Source organism: Phyllostomus discolor, chromosome 12, assembly GCF_004126475.2.
Source record: "Phyllostomus discolor isolate MPI-MPIP mPhyDis1 chromosome 12, mPhyDis1.pri.v3, whole genome shotgun sequence".
Classification (NCBI taxonomy): domain Eukaryota; kingdom Metazoa; phylum Chordata; class Mammalia; order Chiroptera; family Phyllostomidae; genus Phyllostomus; species Phyllostomus discolor.
Genome location: NC_040914.2, coordinates 23019341 through 23041656, shown reverse-complemented (window position 1 = coordinate 23041656; position 22316 = coordinate 23019341). Strand labels below are relative to the sequence as shown.

Below are 22316 nucleotides of genomic sequence, written 5' to 3'. Positions count from 1 at the left end.
AAGGATCACGGGTGTGGTAGCAGGCCTAAGTGTGCACTAGGTTGCCTTTACCTAGAGTTGCAAGGCTTTGAAAGGTGAACTCAGCATGGGGAACTCAGTGCTCAGGGAAGACTGGCAGCCCCTGTTCTGAAGCCCTGACTATTCAGTTTCACGAATGAGCCAATGTGAGCATGGCAAGGGCAGATGTGGAGTTTCACAAGACCAGATGTGGACATCTGGATGGTGGAGCACACATGACCAATGCTTTCCTGGAGACTGCCTTCCCTGAATCCATTCCATTACAAAGTTACTGTGAGGGTCATGATGGGGATATTAATCCAGATTAAAATTTCCATAATTTTGCCTCTTGTGTTCACTGATGTATCATGTGTGTAAAAGTGTACATTTGCACAGTGATGGTACTTTATTTCTAGGAGAAAATTACCAAGATTTCAACTGAATTCTGAGACAGCCACAGCATAGCCAATTTCCATTTCTTTTCCTAAGAAAGACTGTACTGGGGTGTTACAGCCTCATGGGATCAAGGCAAAGAACCCACTCTCAACAAAGTGGGATGGAATGAGGGAGATAGAATTCACAAGTCTCAATTCAGCAGGTCCCAAAAGAGCCATAATCCTTTTGATAGGTGATAGCCCTGTGGGCAAATCTACAGATTCATCTCCAAAACATTACACATAGATGTCACCTCCCATTTCTTATACTGCCCACCATTCTTAGAGACTAAGGTTCTCATTTTGTTTTTTGTTCCATTAATTTTAGGAAGCATTTTCTTTTCCTGCTCTCCAGAATAGAACTGTTTTCATCAATGACAAAATATATTCAGATTAGACTCTTAGTTCATTCATTTACTTTCCAAGTCTATATGTAATTAGGGTTTTGGTTTTCTTAATGTGCTGAGAAATATAAAATATGGAATCCAGTACTCACCAATATTATTTTCTGATACAATGGAAATGATAGTGATTTTTCTCCTGGTTTCAGTTATGCTCATTTTGCTATATCCACTCCTCACATAACTGTTGAGCATGTGAAATATGGTCAGTGCAAAGAGAGAACTGATTTTTTTACTCCTTGGTGTTCAATTATTTTAAACAATTAAAATTTAAATAAAGCCATTAAAATTTTTTTTTAAATGTACAATGTCCTTGTGGAGAAAACTAATGGGCTTAAAAAAAAATAACTTATATTTTGTGGTACTTAACTGCCACTAAAGAGTCCCTCCCCAATCTCTCAAAATATGCTCCTTTAGCAGTAAATTGTCATATCCCCTTGAACCAATTATTCCATGTCCATTTCACCTAATAAAGACAATTACATCCTCTCACTAGATTAACTGGAGTATAGAGATCCCACTTAAAGATAACCCAACTACCTCAAAGCTCTCTCGTGGAGATCATGGGTTTTCTGTTTTGAGAATCCTCCCCACCTTTTTTGTTTCTTTTTTTCAGTTTTTTCAATTTCCTTATATTTTACTTATTTTTAGACAGGGGTAGGGAGAAGGAGAGGGAGAGAAACATGGATTGAATGCTTCTTGTATGTCCCCAACTGGGGATCTGGCCTGCAACCCAGGCATGTGCCCTGACTGAGAATCAACCAGCAACCTTTCGGTTCACAGGCTGGAACTCAATCCACAGAACCACACAGCCAGGGTGAGTTTCTGTTTTGGTCACCAGTTTATCCTCAGCTCCTGGAACAGAACCAGATATAAGGGCAGGATGTGACAAAATCTTGATATAAATGAATGAATTGACTCAATCTGAACCTGTTATTTCATAATCCCGCTACATAATATAAACTGCTAAGAGTTTATGGTAGACATCCAAATTTTCAATTAATCCTTCACTTTGGTCTAGGGAAACTGAATTAATATATATATGCTCCAGATCCCACCAACCCAGTATTACCTCCTTCCTGGTTTTTTATTCATAGCAACATCCCAGATACAAATAACTTTTATGTTTTAAAAAACTTCACTTACTGGCTTCACTTAGCTTCTTTCATTCCTTTAATAGACCAATTGACGTATGTCTCTAGGTTAACATCAGATTATGCCTCTGTGTCAATGCACATATTGAATAGAATGAGGATATCATGACTTCCCAGTCTCAGCATTCATACAACTTCTCAGGATATACTTTCAACTATAACCTGAGGTAGAAAGTTTTGATCAAATCCTTGCACACAGAATGTGTCTGAGTTTTTCCTATTGGTTTCCTGTGACATAATATAACACATAATTGACAACTGAAGGTGAATCCACACTCACTGCATTCATGAGGTTTCTATTCTGTGCAAATCCTCCTGAGGGTGCACAGCTGGCCACAGGCTGGCCCACTATGACTACATTTCTGTTTACTAGGAGTCCACTGACATTTAATGCTGTCTGAGGGGCCAGAGAAGGCACCTGCATAGCCATTGTATTAACAAGGTTCTTCTCCTGCAGGACACTAGTCTTTGATGACATTTGACTCTCTGAGAGAGGATGTACCACCTTGACTGAGTGAATTTTCTGATGTTCATTGAGGACTGACTTTGCTCTGAAGGCTTTCCCACATTCATTACAACCATAGGGTCTCTCCCCTGTATGAATTCTCTGATGTACAACAAGCTGTGGCTTCCCAATAAAGGCTTTCCCACAGTCACTGCATTCAAAGGGTTTCTCTCCAGTGTGAATTCTTTCATGTTTAATGAGACCTGTCTTCTGGGAACAGGATTTTCCACATTCACTACACACAAAGGGTGTCTTTCCTGTGTGAAGTCTCTGATGTGTTGTGAGAGATGTCTTTTGGCTGAAGCCTTTTCCACATTCATTACATATATAAGGTTTCTCACCTGTGTGAATCCGTAGATGTACCATGAGATTGCCCTTCTGGATAAAGCGCTTCCCACAGTCACTGCATACAAAAGGTTTCTCCCCTGTGTGTATTTTATAATGTATATTGAGCTGTGATTTCTTGACAAAGGCTTTGCCACACTCTCTGCATTCATGAGGTTTCTTTCCTATATGTGATCTCCAGTGTTCCTTCAGTGTAACCTTTCTGGAGAAGGCTTTCCCACATAGACTACACTGATGGGGCTTCTCTCCTGTATGAAGATTCTGGTGATCATTAAGCAACCACTTCTTCAAGAAGGCTTTCCCACATTCACTGCATATATGTTGTTTCCTTATTTTCTGAGGTTTCTGATGCTTGATGAGTTGGGACTTGGTGCTGATGAGTTTTTGAATTTCCAGGAATTTCATTTCAGTCTGAAACTGTTTACTGTTGGCATGGAAAAAGGATTTCCCATTTCCAGAAAGTTCAGTGGGCCTCTTGATTTCATAGTTTCTGCTCTGGTTAGGTAAAGACAAATCTGATTTCATACTTTTTCCATGTGAGTCAAATGTACCATGATTTTGTTGTAACAGAAAATGACTTTTGCTCCAATGGACACAATTTTCAAATACATTATTTTTGTGCCATTGTTCCAGGCTATTCTCCATGCTTTCACTTTCTGTGTTCTCCAGCAGATGGTCATCAAGTTTCCAGATTTCTAGGAAACAAAATGAATTCCTCTGTCATCTTCATTTGGAAGAAAGGTAATGAAAAAAATATACCTTGATGTGAAGTGTCTTTTTTAGTGATGACCTGATGATATGTAACTAAAACTCCATGTTTCATGTTCCTTGTACAATGGTACAGGTAATAAAAAGAAATGAACACAAATTTGGCTACATTCTAATTACTGACCTTGCCAAACATGCAGATTGTAAAATACAAGCAATTTACTGTAGCATCAGACCACAGGTAGGAGGGCTATCTCATCTACATTGGTGAGGGACAGACTCAGTATTTCCACATTCTTCACTGATGATTATTGTGTACTAACATGGCTCTAAGTGGGGCACACAAGCACAATCCTTATGTTCACAGAGCCTCCACTGTCTTTGAAGAAGCCACTTAAAAAAGCAAAGACACATGCAACAAACAGCTGCAAGTTGTGAACACAGATAGAAACGTGCATTAGAGATGGAGAAAGGTGAAAGAATCAGACTACATTTTTGAAGCCAGAACTCACAGTGTATTCATTATTGTGGTGCACATGGTGCGACTAAGGTGATGACAAAGCAGAGCGCTCCTAGCACCTCTGACTTACAAACTACACCTCAGAGAGGTGTTCCTAAACCAAGGCAGTAACCGCAGCCCCAGTTCTTCCTGTTCTATTAATGCTGACTTAATTTCATTACAGCAGTCTTTACTCTGTATGCAAATTATTTACTTTTTTATTTTGATTGATTTTATGTCTCCTCCTTTTAGGTAGAATGAGAGCTCTTGGTCTCTTTGTATGCCATTTCTCACTGTTGTTATCCTCTGGCTTATACTAGGCTATCAAGAGTAATTTAGAAAAGGATAAATCAAGGAAGCAATCCCATGTATGGAACACACTGCAGAGTTTAGGAAAGAAAATGGAAATCTCTGCATGAGCAAGATATATCACAGAAATAACTGAAGAATTTCATGTCACGTGTGAGGTAACAGTTAATTGGGATTTACTGTTGTCAGAATATGATGGGAGGAAAAACAAAACCTCTCAGGAGGTAAGTAATGTAGTAATATCTATGATAAACACCAAGCAAAATAAGAATTAGTAAATACACGAAAGAATTAATTTAAAGTAGGAATGAGTTATGGTCTGGTATAGGCTGGAACTGAGAATGTATGTATTAAAATGAATCTCCTCATTGAAACACATGAACAGAAGACTCCTTTAAATAAGAGAGCTCTGTGGGCAAGAACAACTGAGGTGACACTGGATGGCCAGGATGGCAGATGCACAAGAATGAAGGTGAACCTAAACTCACAGGGCTTTTCTGGGAGGTACAATGATTCTACGTCCTTGTAGTTATTGCGAGCTCAGGAGAATTGCTATCAAGATGAGTAAATTCTACACAATAGAGTCTGTGGTGGATAACAGTGGGGAGATTGAATCTGGGGGGCTTATGTAGGAAACAAAAGCAGCTCAGCTGATTAGAATGAACAAAAATTTGAAGGGCTAGTGGATCAGGTTAGGAAATAGAAACAGAACAGTTGAAGAACCTCAGAGTGAAGAAAAAGTCAAGCTAAGAGAAAAAGAAAAGCAAAGGCACAGTGAAGACCAGTTTACTTTAGAGACATCCAAGAGGGGTGGAAATTAGGAAGGGAAGTCCACATTACTAGGAGCAGAAAGGAACAGTGGTCAGAAGGCAGTGAGCACAGTTTTCTCTTTGGAGAAAGACAGTGCAATCTTATAGCAAAGGAAGTGGAAGACTATGAAGAAGAGAAAGATTTGAGAATCCTAAAAAACAAAACCATACAAACAAAATATCAAGGTGAAGATAAAATAAAGATGGCTCATACCCCAGAAAAATAAAGGAATCCATTTTTCTCTAAGCTCCTAGAAAGATAAAGAGATCTCTAACTAAGAGAGATATGTCCAGAGGTAATGCTTACCTATCCACAAACCCCCTTCACTCTGAATGACTAGAATAGGATTTCCACAGCCTATCCTATGCTGGTTCTCTAACTCACCTGAATGGTTTCCACAGTGGATTTCACCTTCCTCTGTCCATGGTGTTTCTCCATGATCCAACTTGGAGAATACGTCTGGATTGCTGGATTCATAACCTGTTCATGGGGAATGGTAGAAGACTTAGACTAACTGAAAAAGACTTGGGTTCTGTGAAGACCACAGAATGTTACATTTCAGGACAAAAGAATTTTCACACTTACAAATTAAATGTAAAGGCTTTTGTCTCAAGAGAAGGGTGAACATACTGATCTGAGGCCAGAGAAGGAACTAAGACTCATCTACCACTTCAGAAAACCACAGACATGCCCAAGCTTTCACAAGCTGGGGATGGAAAGGCCACTGACTAGAAACCATCTGAGTGACACCAGGGAGCTGTCCTCACCCACTGACACCAGGTTGCTGTAGTTCTCCAACATCACATCTCTGTACAGGTCCTTCTGATCAGAGTCCAGGAGCTGCCACTCCTCTAAGGTAAAGTCCACGGCCACATCATGAAATGTCAGAAACTCCTGTAACAACATCGTGCTGTTTAATGGCATGATGTAATTTAAATATGGCAGAAATGTTAGTTTTTCTTCTTATTTTCACTTTATAGGCTGTATCTATATCACAAGTGGGCTTTATTTTAAGATACAGTTGAATAATCACATGCCTAATAAAATGCAGGGTGGGACAAAGGTAGGTTTACAGTTCCTATAGAAAATAATACAATTAATAAAGAAAAAGACAAACAATATAAGAATCAACTGTTTCACATACTCACAACTGTAAGCCTACATCTGCCCTACCACTTTTGTAATTGTGCAGTCATCCATGCATTCATATAATTAGAAGTTTCTGTCATGTAAAGAAGTTAATTGTTCTTGTTAACCTAGAAATACCACATTCATATATTAGAGAGAAAATACATATACAGTAATATATAAATTTTTTTTATTAACTGAGGTGATTTTTAATAGGCCTCTAAAAATCCGTTAATGAAGAAAGGAAAGGATAAAACCAAGTACTTGAGCCTGGAGCATTTTCTTGTTCTATGAAAAAAGCTGGCAAAGGGAGGCTCTGTCTTGGTGTGTTCTGGGTCTGCTCTAAATTTCTGTTCAGAAATCTGTCTTCAGTCAGGTGTGTCCCCAGACGTGCTTATACCCAACCCTGCAACTTCCTCCTGCTTCACATGATTCTATTGCTCCTGGGGAGTCAGGACCTGTGGATTGAGAAGAAAATTCAGTGGGTGGTACATTTCCTCTTGACACAGATGCTACAGTGCTCCTGGGCCCTGACTCTCACACAGTGCCCACAATATAACTAGTATCCCTTCATATGGTGTCCCCAGAGTATGTATTCTTCTGGCCAATAAAGCCAGAAGAAATGCAGTGGAGGTATTCCTTTATTCTGTGGAGTTTTAGGTGGAGTGACTTGACTGTGAAAGAAGATGAGGGAAATAACAATGTAGGGGCAAAATAACTCTTCCTTCTCTTCTAGGTTCTTTGGCTGGTCTAATAATTAAATTGATGTAATACAGATTAACAGGGGAAAAACAAACAATCAACAAGATTAATAAGATGCATACTTCCTATATACATGGAAGTGACCCAAGAAAATGGAGTAACTGGCCAAAATGGCAGCCACCAACACAGGAAATACCACCTTCACCTAAAATCAAAAAATGCTGGGGGTGGAGAGTCAGTTAGGGTAGGTTACTAAGAAGAGCACAGTAAACAAACTTAAGATTATAAATCCAGATATAAGTCCTGCTTCCTCCACTGATACTTAAGGTGGGTTTGGTATATTGAAGGAGACACCCTCACATATGAGACTGCCTTTACCAATATAAATGTCCTTTATGAGAGGTAATTTCTACTAGGTTTTCTCCCAGGACTGCAGTCTCTTCAAATTAACCAGCATAAAATAATCAACATCCCAAAGGAGCACATTTTAGGGTATCAAACTGCTCCCCTTTAGATTCAAGGAATTACGTATTTAAAAGAAAATTCTCTCCCAGGAACAACTAACCTTTATTCACGTATATGACCAGGTAAAGCTGCACCATGTACCTATGCTCATTTCATAGTAATTCAATCACTATCGATGGAAACTAGAGCCACCACTGTTGACTAAGAATGACCGGGATTCACTAATACACTGGCATATGGGTCACCTTGCCAGAGGGATAGACAGTAAATAAAATGGAGATTCTGTTAGCAAAGAAAAACGTATGAATGCATTTCAGGCAAATAAACAACATTGTCAACTGTTACATATTGTATTAAGAGGTGAGTGCAGGGGTTGACAAACATTTTCTGAGACAGATTAACATTTTCCAATTTGCAGACCAAAGTGTCGATGTCACAACGACCCAATTCTGCCTTTGCAATGGGAAAGGTGCCACAGAGGACACACAACAAAGGGTTGTTGGTGGATTTTTCCCTAAAGGATAAAAAAAACCACAGGGATGGAACTAATGCTCAGGGCCCTAATCCCTTCTGTCCCCAGCAACAGCCAAGTTCTTAAGTTAAACCAAACACCAGGGGTCCAGACGTCCAAAACTTCACTGTCCCAAGCCTCTCCGCACCAAAGACACTGATTTCTCTTTTTTTAGGTTAATCATTAGTCGGTGCCAGGTACCCCAATGCGATGACCACCCACGCCGCCAGCTCCAAGATCAGTGAGCAAGGTAGCAAATCCCCAACCTGAATCTCACAATGCAACCGTTCTAAACGCCACGTGCACCCCCTACAACTGAGGATACCTGCAGAACCCCACACCCTGACAGTCGGGACAAGGACATCATCTCAACAAAGTCTTAATCGGTGCACCGACCCCCAAGACACACCAACCACAGACTTACGCGTCTAGTACCCCTCAAATACTTCAATTCCCTTTCCCACCTGGTTCATCTTAACTAGCTCCACCTGGGCGCTTCTACCCTCCCCCTCCTACCCCAATGATGACTCCACGCTCCATACTACACCTCGCCCACGTGTCACCCTGTGAGAAACAAAACTTCCACCGTGACAAAAACTTCTAGAGACAAAAACCACACACTGACCTGAGTTTTTCGCCAGACCCGCAAGATCACAAACGTTGTATTTCCGGGAACTGCTTCAACTTCCGCACCGTCCCGCTCAGTCTACGGTAGCCGAGGACGCTCTCAGGCGTTTGAATAAACTCAGCAACCATTTCCGTATTCGTTAGCAATATGTCCGCGCCTATCTCGCAGTGGCGCCTTGGGGGCCGCCACGGGGGCCGCCATGTTGGGACACCTGAGTGCCGTACAGAAGCAGAGCCCGGGCTATGGGACCTGTAGTCATGGGTGGTGGAAAGGTGAGGAGCTATTGAAATTATCTCGTTTTCCGGCACTTGGAAGGTTGCGAAAAATGGGTGCATTTCCAGCGCTTCGCGATGCAAACACTCTGAGACTTAAGATGCTTTTAGCAGGCTGAGCAGAAAAGTAATAGAGCCGCGGACTATATTCTTCACTTTATACACATTTAAAAAAACATTGAACGACAATAAAAAAATGTTAAGAAAAAAAAGTTTCTAAAAGGACAATTGGGAGTTCAGGTGTCAGTATAGTAGCAGAGGCGGCACTCCTAGGAAGGGGCAGGTAATACATCTGGTAGGCTGACCCCCACAGCTCTGGCTGGAAAATAGTTGACTTGAAGAGGTCTTTAAGAACATAAAGATTTCCGGAAGTTGGTAGAGTGTGAGGCTGGCCATCACCAACTAGGAAAGAATGGCTAGGAAGAACCTCAGTTGGCATTGGGGGAGGGGCCTCAGAAAAAGGCTACTAAAGTGAGGCCTGTAAAAGTCCAGAATCAATGGCAAGAGCACAATCTGTATCCATCCCATTGAAAGGTATATTATAAACGTGGTGATGTAGGTGTAACCCAGGATTTTCGGCAAAGAATGTCAAAATGTGGCGTGGATCAGGCAGTTGTTTAAAAGGCATAGTCCTGGTTTAGCGGGTGTGGGATGTGACTGGGAAATCTGCATTCATTAAGTTTCTGAGGCAGGAAGCCTATCAATCATTAGAAACAGGCCTGTGCTGGATTTACCTGATCATTTTGTAAATTATATACATGCCGAATCACTATGTTGTACACCTGAAACTACTATAATTCTGTGTCAACTATAATTGAAAATATTAAACAATTAGATATTTTAAAAAAGGAATGCAAACTGCCCTGGGATGTTCTCTCCATGCAGTTATGATGGGTGACTCCCCTCAAAACTGTCTTGGTTCAAATTATATCCAGAAAAGCCTAGCAGGGCATGCAGGAATATCTCCCCCATCACAACCTATACATTACTATAAATTACTATCCAGATGTTACAATAAATTACTATTATTGTAGTAATTATTATGAAGCTTTATTTTTCCTCATAGGATTTATCACATCCTGAGACTACATACCCGTAATCCATCTCCTGTCTCCCTAACTAGATTGTAAGGTCCATAAATGCTGCTCCTTTGCCTGCTTTGCTCACTGATATAGCCACAGAAGGTGGCTATACATCTGGAAATACATCTGAAGGAATGAATTACCCAAAACCTAGCATTTGAGATTGATTTCTGAAATAGCTACCACATGAAAAAACAAATTTCCATTTCTTTTCCTATGAGCAACACTCACTTTTTGTAACTTGGATAGGTGGGAAACTATGGGACAGTTATGAGATTAAATGATACTACTCTGGATAGCGAGAATGCAAGAGCCCCACTCCCAAGAGACAGAGAATGAAAAATGAAGACAAAGTACGTCTCAATTCAGCAGGTAACAATGAAGCTGGAATCTTTGAAATGGTGGCAGCTCTCAAGGGTGGAAAGTCCTGTTCACAGACCCACAGGCACTTCTCAATGACGTCCCTTAAGGATCTCACCTCCTATCTCCTATATTCTTCATTCTTAGAGCTAAGATTCTTGTCATCCCTTTTAGTCTATTTATTCTGAAAATCTTTATTCTGCTCTGCTCAGTTTATATTCAGTTAAAGTCTCTAATCATAAATAATTTGGGAAAAGACAACTATTCTTTACAACTGCCTTCCAATGGCTCATTCTTTTCAGTGACAAAATGCTCTGATAAGTCATTTTAGCTGATTCATTCACTTTGCAAATCAGTATATATTTGTTTTTATTTTTCTGTGCTGGGAAATACAAAATCATGTCAACCACTGCTTTCCAGTATAACTTTATGGGATGATGGAATTATGATAGATTTCTCTGAGTAGCCATATACTTAGCTATAATGTTTTGATCACTGTGGTGTCCAGTGAGGTGGCCACTAGTCACATATGGCTACTGGACACTTGAAATGTGATTTAGTGTACCTGGCAACTGAGTTTTTATTTACTTTTTTAAAATGTGAAATCTGCCCTGGCTGGCGTAGCTCAGTGGATTGAGCACGGGCTGCGAACCAAACTGTCGCAGGTTCGATTCCCAGTCAGGGCACATGCCTGGGTTGCAGGCCATGGCCCCTAGCAACCACACATTGATGTTTCTCTCTCTCTCTCTTTCTCCCTCCCTTCCCTCTCTAAAAAATAAATAAAATCTTTAAAAAAATGTGAAATCTAAAGAGCATAAAAGTGACCAAGGAATTTTTCAACTATTTGGAGATAATACATAGGCATTAAAATAATAACTTACTGAGGTGCTGGAAATCTATTAAGAGTCCTTGCCCTCCTTCCAAATAACAAGTCCCTTGAACAGGAAATGATCATAAACCTTTGAACCAATTACTGCATATTCGCTATGCAGTATTTCATGTCCCCCTAAAATTCACTCATCAAAGCCTAAACCCAAATGTGATGGAACTAAGAAGTGGACATTTCAGAGGTGATTTATGCCCTGAAACGGGACACGTAGCTTCTAGAGGTGTAAGAAATAAGTTTCTGCTTTTATAAACCACCCAGGCCATGGTATTTTCTTAAGACAACCAGAATGAACTAAAAATATGTCCATTTCATGAGTGTAGATATTGATATCCTCTTACTAGATTCACTGGTGTGTATAGGTGCCACTTAAGAGATAAGATAACCCAGCTACCTCAGTGCTCTCCCAGGACACCATGCCCACCTTCTGTTTGATCAACACTGTGTCCTCACTTTTTTTTTTAACAAAACCAGGTTCAAGAGAAATATTTGAAAACCACTGACTATAAATGAATGGACTCAATCTAAAGCTGCTGTTTCATAAGTCCCTCAACATAATATATAAACTTCTAGAGTTTACACTAGACATCCCCATTTTCCATTACCACTTCATCCTGGAGGGGAAAACTGAATTGATAAATACAAAAACACATCACACCAAAGAAGTATTAACCCTTTAGTGTTTTTTACTCATATCAACATTCCAGATATCAATTCTGTTTATGTTTTAAAAATTCAATTATTGCTTCCACATAGCTTCATTCATTCCTTTAACCAACACAACAGGCCAACTGATGTATGTGTCTGGGTTAACAGCCAATTATGCCTCTGTGTCAATGCAGAGAGGCATAACTTCCCAGTCTCAGCATTTATATAATTTCTCTCAGGATATACTTTTCAACCATAACCTGAGGTAGAAAGTTTTGATCAAATCTTTACACACAGAATGTCTGAGTATATTCCTATTGGTTTCCTGTGACATAAAATAACATGTAATTGATGACTGAAGGTGAGTCCTTACTCACTGCATTCATAAGGTTTCTATCCTGTGCAAATCCTCCTGAGGGCGCACGTCTGGCCACAGGCTGGCCCACTATGACTACATTTCTGTTTGCTAGGAGCCCACTGACATTTAATGCTGTCTGAGGGACCACAGAAGGCACCTGTGTAGCCACTGTATTAACAAAGTTTTTCTCTTGCAGGACCACACTGGTCAGTGATGAGCTGAGACTTTCTGTGAGAGGATTTTCCACCTTGACTGAATCACCACATTTCTCTCTTGTGTGTATTCTTTTATGTTTCACAAGGCACGACATGTAGGCAAAAGCTTTCCCACACTCGTTGCAGGAATAGGGTCTCTCTCCTGTATGAGTTCTTTGATGGACAATGAGCTTCTGCTTAGTGGTGAAGGCTTTTCCACAGTCACTGCATTCAAAGGGTTTCTCTCCAGTGTGAATTCTTTGATGTTTAATGAGACCTGACTTCTGGGAGCAGGATTTTCCACATTCACTGCACACAAAGGGTGTCTTTCCTGTGTGAAATCTCTGATGTGCTATGAGGCATGTCTTCTGAATGAAGCCTTTGCCACATTCATTGCATATATAAGGTTTCTCGCCTGTGTGAATTCGCCGATGTACAACAAGATTGCCCTTCTGGATGAAGCCTTTCCCACAATCACTGCATATGAAGGGTTTCTCTCCTGTGTGTGTTTTTTGGTGTATATTCAGCCGTGATTTCTTGAGAAAGGCTTTACCACACTCAGAGCATTTATAAGGTTTCTCTCCTGTGTGTGTTCTCTGGTGTTCAGTGAGCATGAACTTTCTGGAGAAGGCTTTCCCACACAGACTACACTGATGGGGCTTCTCACCTGTATGAATGATCTGATGATCAGTGAGCCAAGACTTCTTCACGAAGGATTTTCCACATTCACCACATACATGTGGCTTCTCTCTTTTCTGAGGTTTCTGATGTTTGATGAGTTGGGACTTAGTGCTGATGAGTTTTTGATTTTGGGGGAATTTCATTTCAGCCTGAAAATGTTCACTTTTAGCATGGAGAAAGGATTTCCCATCTGCAGAAAGCTCAGTGGGAGTCTTAATTTCACGGCTTCTAGTCTGGTTAAATAAAGATAGATTTGATTTCATACTTTCTCCATGTGAGATAAACATCCACTTTTTATGTAACAGAAAACAGGTTCTGCTCTTATGGACAGTATTTTCAAATGTATTACATTTGTGCCATTGTTCTAGGCTATTGTCAATACTTTCATTTTGTAAGTGCTCTGGCAGATGATCATCAAGTTTCCAGATTTCTAGGAAAGAAAAGCACAATGAACTCATCCAGTATCTTGAACTGGAAGAAAAGTTTAAAAACACAAACCAAACAAAACCGTGATATGTTGTTTTTGTGATGACCTTGGGATGTAAGAGTAAACAAAACTCCATGTTCAATGTTCCTTGAATACTGGAAAACACAATAGCAAAAAGAAACTAAAGGTAAGACTTGAGTGTAAAACGGGTTACATAATTCACAATACAGCAAGCAAAACACAGATCTGCCTGCTTTGTGAGGCCTTGTCAAACTGTAAAATATAAGCAATTTATGGTATCAGCAGACATAGAGAGAAGAGCTACCTCATCCACACTGGTGAGAGACAGACACAAGACTCACTCTTTCCACATCCCTGTGACTACTGTATACCAACATGACCCTAAGTTGGGGATACACAAACATAGTCCTCATGTTTATGGAGCCTATACTGCACTTTGCTAAAGTCACTTAAGGGGCAAAGACACACGCAAGAAACAGCTGCAGGTTGTGAACACAGGTGGAAAAGCAAAGTGGAGATGAAGAGAGGTGAAAGAAATCAGGCTACATTTGGAAAGAAGCCAAGATTCACTGTGGATTCATTATTGTGGTGGGCATGGCAGAAGTAAGATGATGACAGAGCAGAGAGCTCCTACCACCTCTAATAACCTCCAAAATAGAGCCCTTAACTTCCCAATCAAAAGTCCTCCACATGTCATCTTCATCACCGTAAATGAAAAGTATACTCTTTTCTTTAACCAGAAGAAAACTTCTCAGCATCGCCCTTCATCTGTTTCTCTCACTCACATACTACATGTACCTCTGTGATAAATCCTGCCTGCCCTCCTTTAGGAATATGCCCAGAACTGAACTATACCCGAAGCCAGTCACTCTGTTGTGTCATTGCATAGTCTCCTGCCTGGTTGTCCTGTTCCTCCCTTGCCAGTGATGTGTTTTCCATGCAGTAGCCCAAACAATCCTTTCCACATAAATTATATCAGAACAGTCCTCTATTCAGAAGTCCCTAGAGGATTATCATCTCATGAGGAATAAAACCAAGGGTTTTGAAATGCCCTTATAGAATCCCCAGCTGCCACCCTGCTGATCTTACCTGCAGTCTTATCCTGTCTGCTCTTTTCTTTTCTTATTAATAAAAAATTTTTTTTAATTAATTTATTTATTTTTAACATTTTTTAAATTGTTGTTCAAGTACAGTTTTCTGCCTTCCTAAGGTTCTTCAGACACACTCCTGCCACAAGTCTCTGACCTCTGACCTTTGCAGTTTTACTTTGGGACATGCCTTACCCAGGAAGCCTACTCACATCTGTCATCTACCTGCTCTACTGCACCTTAATGAAGATGTCTTATTCCTAAAACCACAGCCAAGGCCAAGTGCTCATTATTCCCCTATGCTGCTTAATGTTCCTTAAAGTAATTCTCATCCCAAGGACCTTTCTATCAACCTTCATCCATTTCTTCCTTTCATAGCCCATATTGAACCAAATCAAATCTCATCTGCCTAGAACACTAAAATAACAAAATAAAGGAACAAAAATTTAACTGCCTGCTATAATAAATGTCTCCAGAGTCTGACTGACATTCAGCCCTCAATGCACATGGAAGCCACTATGCCCTCCTCATGTTTTGCAATAGCCTCCTCCATGGGTGTCCTGCCTAAGGCCTTCCCGCTACTGTCTGCTTTCTACAGTCACTGAAGGGATCCTTTGAAAAGGGAAATTATTTTTCTATTATTTTTTTTCACACAACCTCAAATATTTATGTACTTATTAGCATTTTTCCCATACCCTCTTCCACCTTCACTTACCCTCCTACCCCCTCCAATCACCACAGTATTGTCTATGTCCATCAGTGAAAATGGAAATTATTTCATGTCATTTCAGCACTCAACAGCTCCACAGGTTTTCTCATCTTATTAGGAGGGAAATCATCATTCTATAACATAGATTACAGGACGAACCTTACTTTCCCCTCCTCCTGCCTCTGTTGCCACTCTGACCTCATTTCCAGTATATTCCCAACAGCCCACTCTACTTCCACATGGGCTCCATGCTGTTTCCCACACACATTCCTGCCATTTCAACTTGCTGTCCTCTCTACTTGGAATCTCATAGCCCAACAGCCTAACATCCTTCATCTCTTGGCTCAAAGGCATTTTATGAGAGTGTTTGTACCCATCCTAAGAGCAGCATGTCCCCAGAACTTGTTCCATTCTGCTGACTAAATTTTTATCACAGCACTTTTCTCCACCTAGATGTATTATTTGTGTGTTTTGATTCATTTTTTTATTCCTCTTACAATGAAAACTTTTGGTCTATTTGTATGCTTTTTCTCACTGCTCTTGCCCCCACATTACACTAGGTTATCAAAAAATAATTTATCGATGATGACTCAAGGAAGTAACAACATGTATGGAACACATTCAACAGCATTTCAGAGATTAGATGGAAATTTATCTCTTTGTGATCGTATCATGCAGATCACAGAAAGAAAAACTTTAATCATATGATGGATAATGAAGTTAACTGGGACTTAATGTCTTTAAAATATGGTGGAAAGGAATATAAAAGTTTCGGAAAAGTGAATACTACAGTAGTAACATCTATAGTAAACAAGAACAAAGTTCAAACTCAATAAATACACAAAGGAATTAATTTGAAGTAGGAAAGAGTTATGGTCTGGTATAGGCTGGAACTGAGAATGTATGTATTAAAATGAATCTCCTAGTTGAAACACATCATGAGCAGAAGACTCCTTTAAAGAAGAGAGCTCTGTGGACAGAAACAACTGAGGTGACACTGGACGGCCAGAATGGCAGATGCATAGGAGTGAAGGTGAACCTGAACTCACAGGGCTTTTATGGCAGGGATGATGATTCTAGGTTCCTGCAGTTATTGGGAGCTCAGGAGAATTGCCATCAATATGAGTAAATTCTACATAATATAGTTTGTGGTGGATCACAGTGGGGAGATCAAATTTGGGGGGCCTGTATAGGAAACAAAAACAGCTTAGCTGATTAGAATGAAGAAAACTTTGAAGGGCTAGTGGATCAAATGAGGAACTGGAAAACATAACAGTTGAAGAACCTTAAAGTGAAGAAAAAGTGAAGCTAAGAGAAAAAGAAAAGCAAAGGCACAGTGAAGACCAGTTTACTTTGAGGGCACAGCATCCAAGAAAGGGTAGGAAGGGAAATCCACATTACCGGGGCAGAACGGGGCAGTGGTCAGAGGACAGTGAGCACAGTTTTCTCTTTGGAGAAAGAGAGTAGAATCTTATAGCAGGGGAGGTGGAAGACTATGAAGAAGAGAAAGATTTGAGAATCCTAAAAAACAAAACCATACAAACAAAATATCAAGGTGAACATAAAATAAAGAGGGCTCACACCCCATAAGAAATAAATAAATCTATTTTTCCCTAAATTCCTAAAAAGATAAAGAGGTCTCTAACTGGGAGAGACATGCATGGAGGCACTGCTTACCTATCCACAAATGCCCTTCACTTCTAAGCCTCTTCTCTGAACAACGAGATTGTGATTTCCACAGCCTATCGTTTGCTGGTTCTCTTAACTCACCTGAATGGTTTCCACAGTGAATTTCACCTTCCTTTGTCCATGGTGCTTCTCCATGATCCAACTTGGAGAATACGTCTGGATTGCTGGATTCATAACCTGTTCATGGGGAATGGTAGAAGACTTAGACTAACTGAAAAAGACTTGGGTTCTGTGAAGACCACAGAATGTTACATTTCAGGACAAAAGAATTTTCACACTTACAAATTAAATGTAAAGGCTTTTGTCTCAAGAGAAGGGTGAACATACTGATCTGAGGCCAGAGAAGGAACTAAGACTCATCTACCACTTCAGAAAACCACAGACATGCCCAAGCTTTCACAAGCTGGGGATGGAAAGGCCACTGACTAGAAACCATCTGAGTGACACCAGGGAGCTGTCCTCACCCACTGACACCAGATTGCTGTAGTTCTCCAACATCACATCTCTGTACAGGTCCTTCTGATCAGAGTCCAGGAGCTGCCACTCCTCCAAGGTAAAGTCCACGGCCACATCACGAAATGTCAGAAACTCCTGTAACAACATGGTGCTGTTTAATGGCATGATATACTTTAAATACGGCAGAAATGTTAGATTTTCTTCTCATTTTTACTTTATAGGCTGTATCTATATAGCGAGTGGTTTTTATTTTAAGATATAGTTGAGTAATCACATGCCTAGTAAAATACAGGGTGGTATAAAAGTATGTTTACAGTTGTTTGTATGGAAAATAATACAATAATAAACAATCAAAGAACGAACTCTGTGTTTTGCATACTTACAACTGTAAACTTAATTTTGCCCCACCCTGTATTTTGGAAATGTGCTTTCAGGCATGCATGTATTCATATGATTACAAGTATCTATCATGTGAAGAAATTAAATTTTGTTAACCTAGAAACACCATATTCATATATTTGAGCCAAAAGATATTGTATATACTACATATTTTATACTGTATCCTTTTCAGATTAATGGAGGTGGTTTTTCATAGGCCTCTAAAAATCCATTACTGAAGAAAGGAAAGGATAAAACAAACCCAAAATCACCTGAGTCTGGAGCATTTTCTTCTGTTCTCTGCAAAGATTTGGCAAAGGCAGGCTCTGTTGTGGTGTGTTCTGGGTCTGCTCTAAATTTCTGTCCAGAAATTCTGTCTGCAGCCAGGTGTGTGTCCAGAAATGCTGATACCCAACCCTGCAACGTCCTCCTGCTTCACATAATTCTATTGCCCATGGGGAGTCAGGACCTGTAGATTGAGAAGAAAACTCAGTGGGTAGTACATTTCCTCTTGACCCAGATGCTACAGTGCTCCTGGGCCCTGACTCTCACACAATGCCCACAGTATCACTAGTATCCCTTCATATGGTATCCCCAGAGTATTTATTCTACTGGCCAATAAAGTCCTAGGTTCTTTCTGTGGTAGAGGTACTTCTTTATCTTGTGGAGTGTACGTGGTGTGGTGTGACTGTCAAAGGAGACCTGGGAAATTACATACTTCCCCAAACCATGCCTCAGAGGCAGGTGAGTCTCAGTAAAATCACTTATACAAAGCAGATCATATGAAAGGTGGAGATTGGTACACTGTTCCCTTTAAAACATGTTTCCTCAGGGGCTTCTTCAAACATTTTTCTATACCCTGTGACTGCACACATTTCAGGGAGAAACCAAGGCACTGGATAAGTCATCAGCACTGTCTCATAAGCAATAACAATAATATCTTAGGAGGTTTTAAAATACATACAAAAGTAAACAACATTGTAAGTAAACTGAAAGGTGGTAAATGAAGTGCTTTAAGATCCCTGTATTGTCAGAAGAGTGTAAACTTATTATTTAACACAAGAATTTAAGAAAGCTCCAGGTTCTATGTAATCTCTATTGTCAGGATGAAAACCAACAGTTGTCTTAAAATACATAATTTCCATGCTTATGGGTGGGGGATATATAAATCAAAATCTTCATCTAAGCTCTCGCCAGGAAGTTCAGTTGGTTAGAGCATCATCCCAATAACCAAGGTTGCAGGTTCAATCCTCATTCAGGTCATATACAAGAATCAACCAATGAGCCCTGGCTGGTGTAGCTCCATTGGTTAGAGCATTGTTGAGTAAAGTGAAAGGATGCCAGTTCAATCCACCGTCAGGGCACATATCTAGGTTGCCAATAAGAGCCCTAGTCGGGATGCGTTGGTGAGGCAACCAATCAATGTATCTCTTTCACATAGATTTTTTCCCTCTTCCCCCCTCTCTCTTCCTCTCTCTCTACAAGCAATGAAAAAAAGTGTCCTCAGGTGAAGATTATTTTTTTAAAAAGTCAACCAATAAATGCATAAAAAAATGGAACTAAAAATTGGTATTTCTCTCTCCCCATCCCTCCTCTCTCTCTGTAAATATCAACAAATAAACTTTTAAAAAAGTATCCAAAACAAGGCAAAAATAAATAAATAAAATATGGAAAAGAGAATAATGGGGGCAAGTTCAATGCACTTAGATGACTGTTTTTAAACATGATATACTAAAAATTATATTAAGTATAAACACAACAGCTCTTCTCTTTTGTGGCCGTCACAAAGGAGCCAGCAGTCAAAATGAAGTTCAATCCCTTTATAACTTCTGACCACAGCAAGAACCATAAAAGGGATTTCAATCAACCTTCCCACATTCACAGGAAGATTATGTCTTTTCTTCTTTCCAAAGAGTTGAGACAGAAGTACAATGTTCGATTCATGCCCATTCAAAAGGATGATAAAGTCAGGTTGTATGAGGACATTACAAAGGGCAGCATATTGGCAAAGTAGTCCAGGGTTACAGGAAGAAATATATCATCTATATTAAACAAGTGCAGTGGCAGAAAGTTAATGGTACAACTGTTCATGTGGGCATTTACCACAGCAAAGTGGTTATCACTAGACTAAAACTAGACAAAGTCTACAAAAAAATCCTTAAATATAAAGCCAAATCTCACCAAGTAGAAAAGGAAAAGAGCAAATACAAGCAAGAAACAATTGAGAAAATGCAGGTATAATGAAATCCTATATACAGCTTTCATTAAAAACTTGAAGAGAAAAAACCACACACACACAACAAGGATTCCAAATAATTACATTAAATACTAGCACATCAATACTGTCACACTCAACTTATATTTAAAATTGAATAACATGCTATTATAGATGACATGTCTGAAATATAACAATACAGAAAGCTTGAAATACAAGTTTAGAAAGAAATACATCAAGAGAAGAGTCACCACTGACTTCCAGCCAAGATGGAGGCACAGGTAGATACACTACATCTCCTTGCACAACCATAAGAAGGATAACAACCAATCTAAAACCAAAAGAACAACCACTTGCCAGAAAATCAAACTGCCTGGAAGTCTGATAACCAAGGAATTAAAGAAGAAATATTCCTTGAGACAGGTAGGAGGGACAGAGACAGGGAACTGGAAAGGACAGGATATAGTGTGGCCACCATGTGGTGGCAGCAGCAAGGCAGTGACAGCGACGCAGCAGCTGCTGGCAGAACAGGTGGTTTCACATTCACATGTGGTAGACAAAAACCCAGCAGTGATACCTGGAGAGCAAGCCATACCAGGTCTAAGACAGACCATGCAACCCCAGAGTTCCAGCACTGGGAAAATAAAGCCTTATAAACTCTAGCTGTAAAAACCTGTGAGGGGGTGCGAGAGCTGAAGAAACTGCCAGCCTCTCAGGAGAGTCCATTTCAGGGACCCATATGGTCCTAGAATGTACACAAGCCCACCCACACAGGGAATCAAAACTAAGGCAGCAGCTGGAAGAGTGCCAGTCACTTGGGGGAATTAGGGGAAGTGACTGAAAGCAGGGCAACAACCAAGCAAGCAGCATTGTTCCTTCTTCAAAACCCCCCCACACCCCCACATATAGCACAGCAATATAACAAAAAGGGTTGCCCCACCCTAGCAAACACCTAAGACTCTGCCCCTTACTACATACATAACAGGTATGGTGATAAATTGAGAGAATAAAACAGGATTCAAATGAAAGAATGGATCAAAACTCCAAAAAAAAAAAGAACTAAGCCACGAGGAGATAGCCAACCTATCAGATGCAGAGTTCAAAACACTTGTAATCAAAATGTTCAGATAAATGATTGAGTATGACCACATAATAAAGGAAGATATGAACGCTATACAAAATAAAATTTAAAAAATATACAAGAAACTGCCCTGGCTGGTTTGGCTCAGTGGGTTACTCACTAGCCTGCAAACTAAAAGGTCGCTGGTTTGATTCCCAGTCAGGGAACAAGCCTGGGTTGCAAGCCAGGCCCCCAGTTAGAGGTGTGTGAGAAGCAACTGGTTGATGTTCTCTTACATGTGGTATTTCTCTCCCTTTCTCCCTCTCTTCCCTCTCTCGAAAGACAAATAAACTAATTAATTTTAAAAAGAAAAGAAAAAATATACAGGGAACCAACAGTGAAGGGAAGGAATCCAGGACTTAAATCAAGGATCTGGAACAAGAGGAAGAAATAAACACTCACCTAGAACAGAAAGAAGAAACAAGAATTCAAAAAAAATGTGCAGAGGCTTAGAAACCCCTGGGACAACTTTAAACATACCAACATCTGAATCATGGGGGTACCAGAAGAAGAAGAAGAGCAAGAAACTGAAAACTTATTTGGAAAAAATAATGGAAAAAAAGTCCCCAATTTGATGAAGGAAATAGACATACAAGTCCAGGAAGCTCAGAGAGCCCCAAACAAATTAGACCCAAAGATGGCCACAAGACAAATCATAATTAAAATGCCAAAGGTTAAAGATAAAGAGAGAATCTTAAAAGCAGCAAGACAAAAGAAGAGAGTTACCTACAAAGGAGTTCCTATACGACTATCAGCTAATTTCTCAAAAGAAACCCTGTGGGCAAGAAGGGGCTGGAAAGAAGTATTCAAAGTCATGAAAGGCAAGGACCTACATCAAGATTACTCTATCCGGCAAAGCCATCATTTAGAATGGAAGGGCAGATAAAGTGCTTCCCAGACAAGATAAAGCTAAAGGAGTTCATCGTCACCAAGCCCTTATTATATGAAATGTTAAAGGTACTTATTAAGAAAAAGGAGCTGGTCCTTTGGGGCCTGGTGCTCAAAAGTGATGAATTGATCAGATAGACAAGGCTGGGCTTGTCCCAGGCTGCTGATTATCGAGGCAATTCTGATCTGACCCCATTAAAAAAAAAAGAAAAGAAAACAAAGATCAAAACTATGAATAGTAAAATAAC

The 22316-nt window shown here is 40.0% G+C and overlaps 2 protein-coding genes, 1 non-coding gene and 1 pseudogene across 12 annotated transcripts in view; 2 read left to right on the top strand and 2 right to left on the bottom strand.

Annotated features, from left to right (window-relative positions):
- Positions 1–351: 351 nt before the first annotated feature.
- Positions 352–22316, bottom strand: part of LOC114511123 (zinc finger protein 350-like) — a 200292-nt gene continuing 178327 nt past the window's right edge. For 3 of the 7 annotated variants that reach the window (XM_036013248.1, XM_036013246.1, XM_036013247.1), the window contains 4 exons: positions 6555–6748; positions 5930–6056; positions 5547–5642; positions 2167–3531 (listed from right to left, as the gene is read on the bottom strand). In XM_036013248.1, coding sequence (XP_035869141.1) covers positions 2204–3531; positions 5547–5642; positions 5930–6056; positions 6555–6569 — 1566 coding nt within the window. In that variant the 5' untranslated portion in view covers positions 6570–6748 and the 3' untranslated portion in view covers positions 2167–2203. Of the gene's footprint in view, positions 3532–5546; positions 5643–5929; positions 6057–6554; positions 6749–7114; positions 8177–8432; positions 8552–8593; positions 10060–22316 lie in introns of those variants that run through there. The other 4 variants (XM_036013244.1, XM_036013245.1, XM_028529794.2 and 1 more) reach the window with 4 other exon arrangements.
- The window catches only part of ZNF350 (zinc finger protein 350), a 182586-nt gene continuing 171373 nt past the window's right edge, over positions 11104–22316 (bottom strand). For 3 of the 4 annotated variants that reach the window (XM_028529793.2, XM_036013233.1, XM_036013232.1), the window contains 4 exons: positions 18118–18314; positions 17476–17602; positions 17093–17188; positions 11104–13507 (listed from right to left, as the gene is read on the bottom strand). In XM_028529793.2, the coding sequence (XP_028385594.1) occupies positions 12159–13507; positions 17093–17188; positions 17476–17602; positions 18118–18132 (1587 nt within the window). In that variant the 5' untranslated portion in view covers positions 18133–18314 and the 3' untranslated portion in view covers positions 11104–12158. The remainder of the gene's footprint in view (positions 13508–17092; positions 17189–17475; positions 17603–18117; positions 18315–22316) is intronic. The other variant, XM_036013234.1, reaches the window with a different exon arrangement.
- On the top strand, positions 19650–20184 carry LOC114510637 (annotated as a pseudogene).
- Positions 22111–22257, top strand: LOC114511748. The gene has a single exon (XR_003685722.1).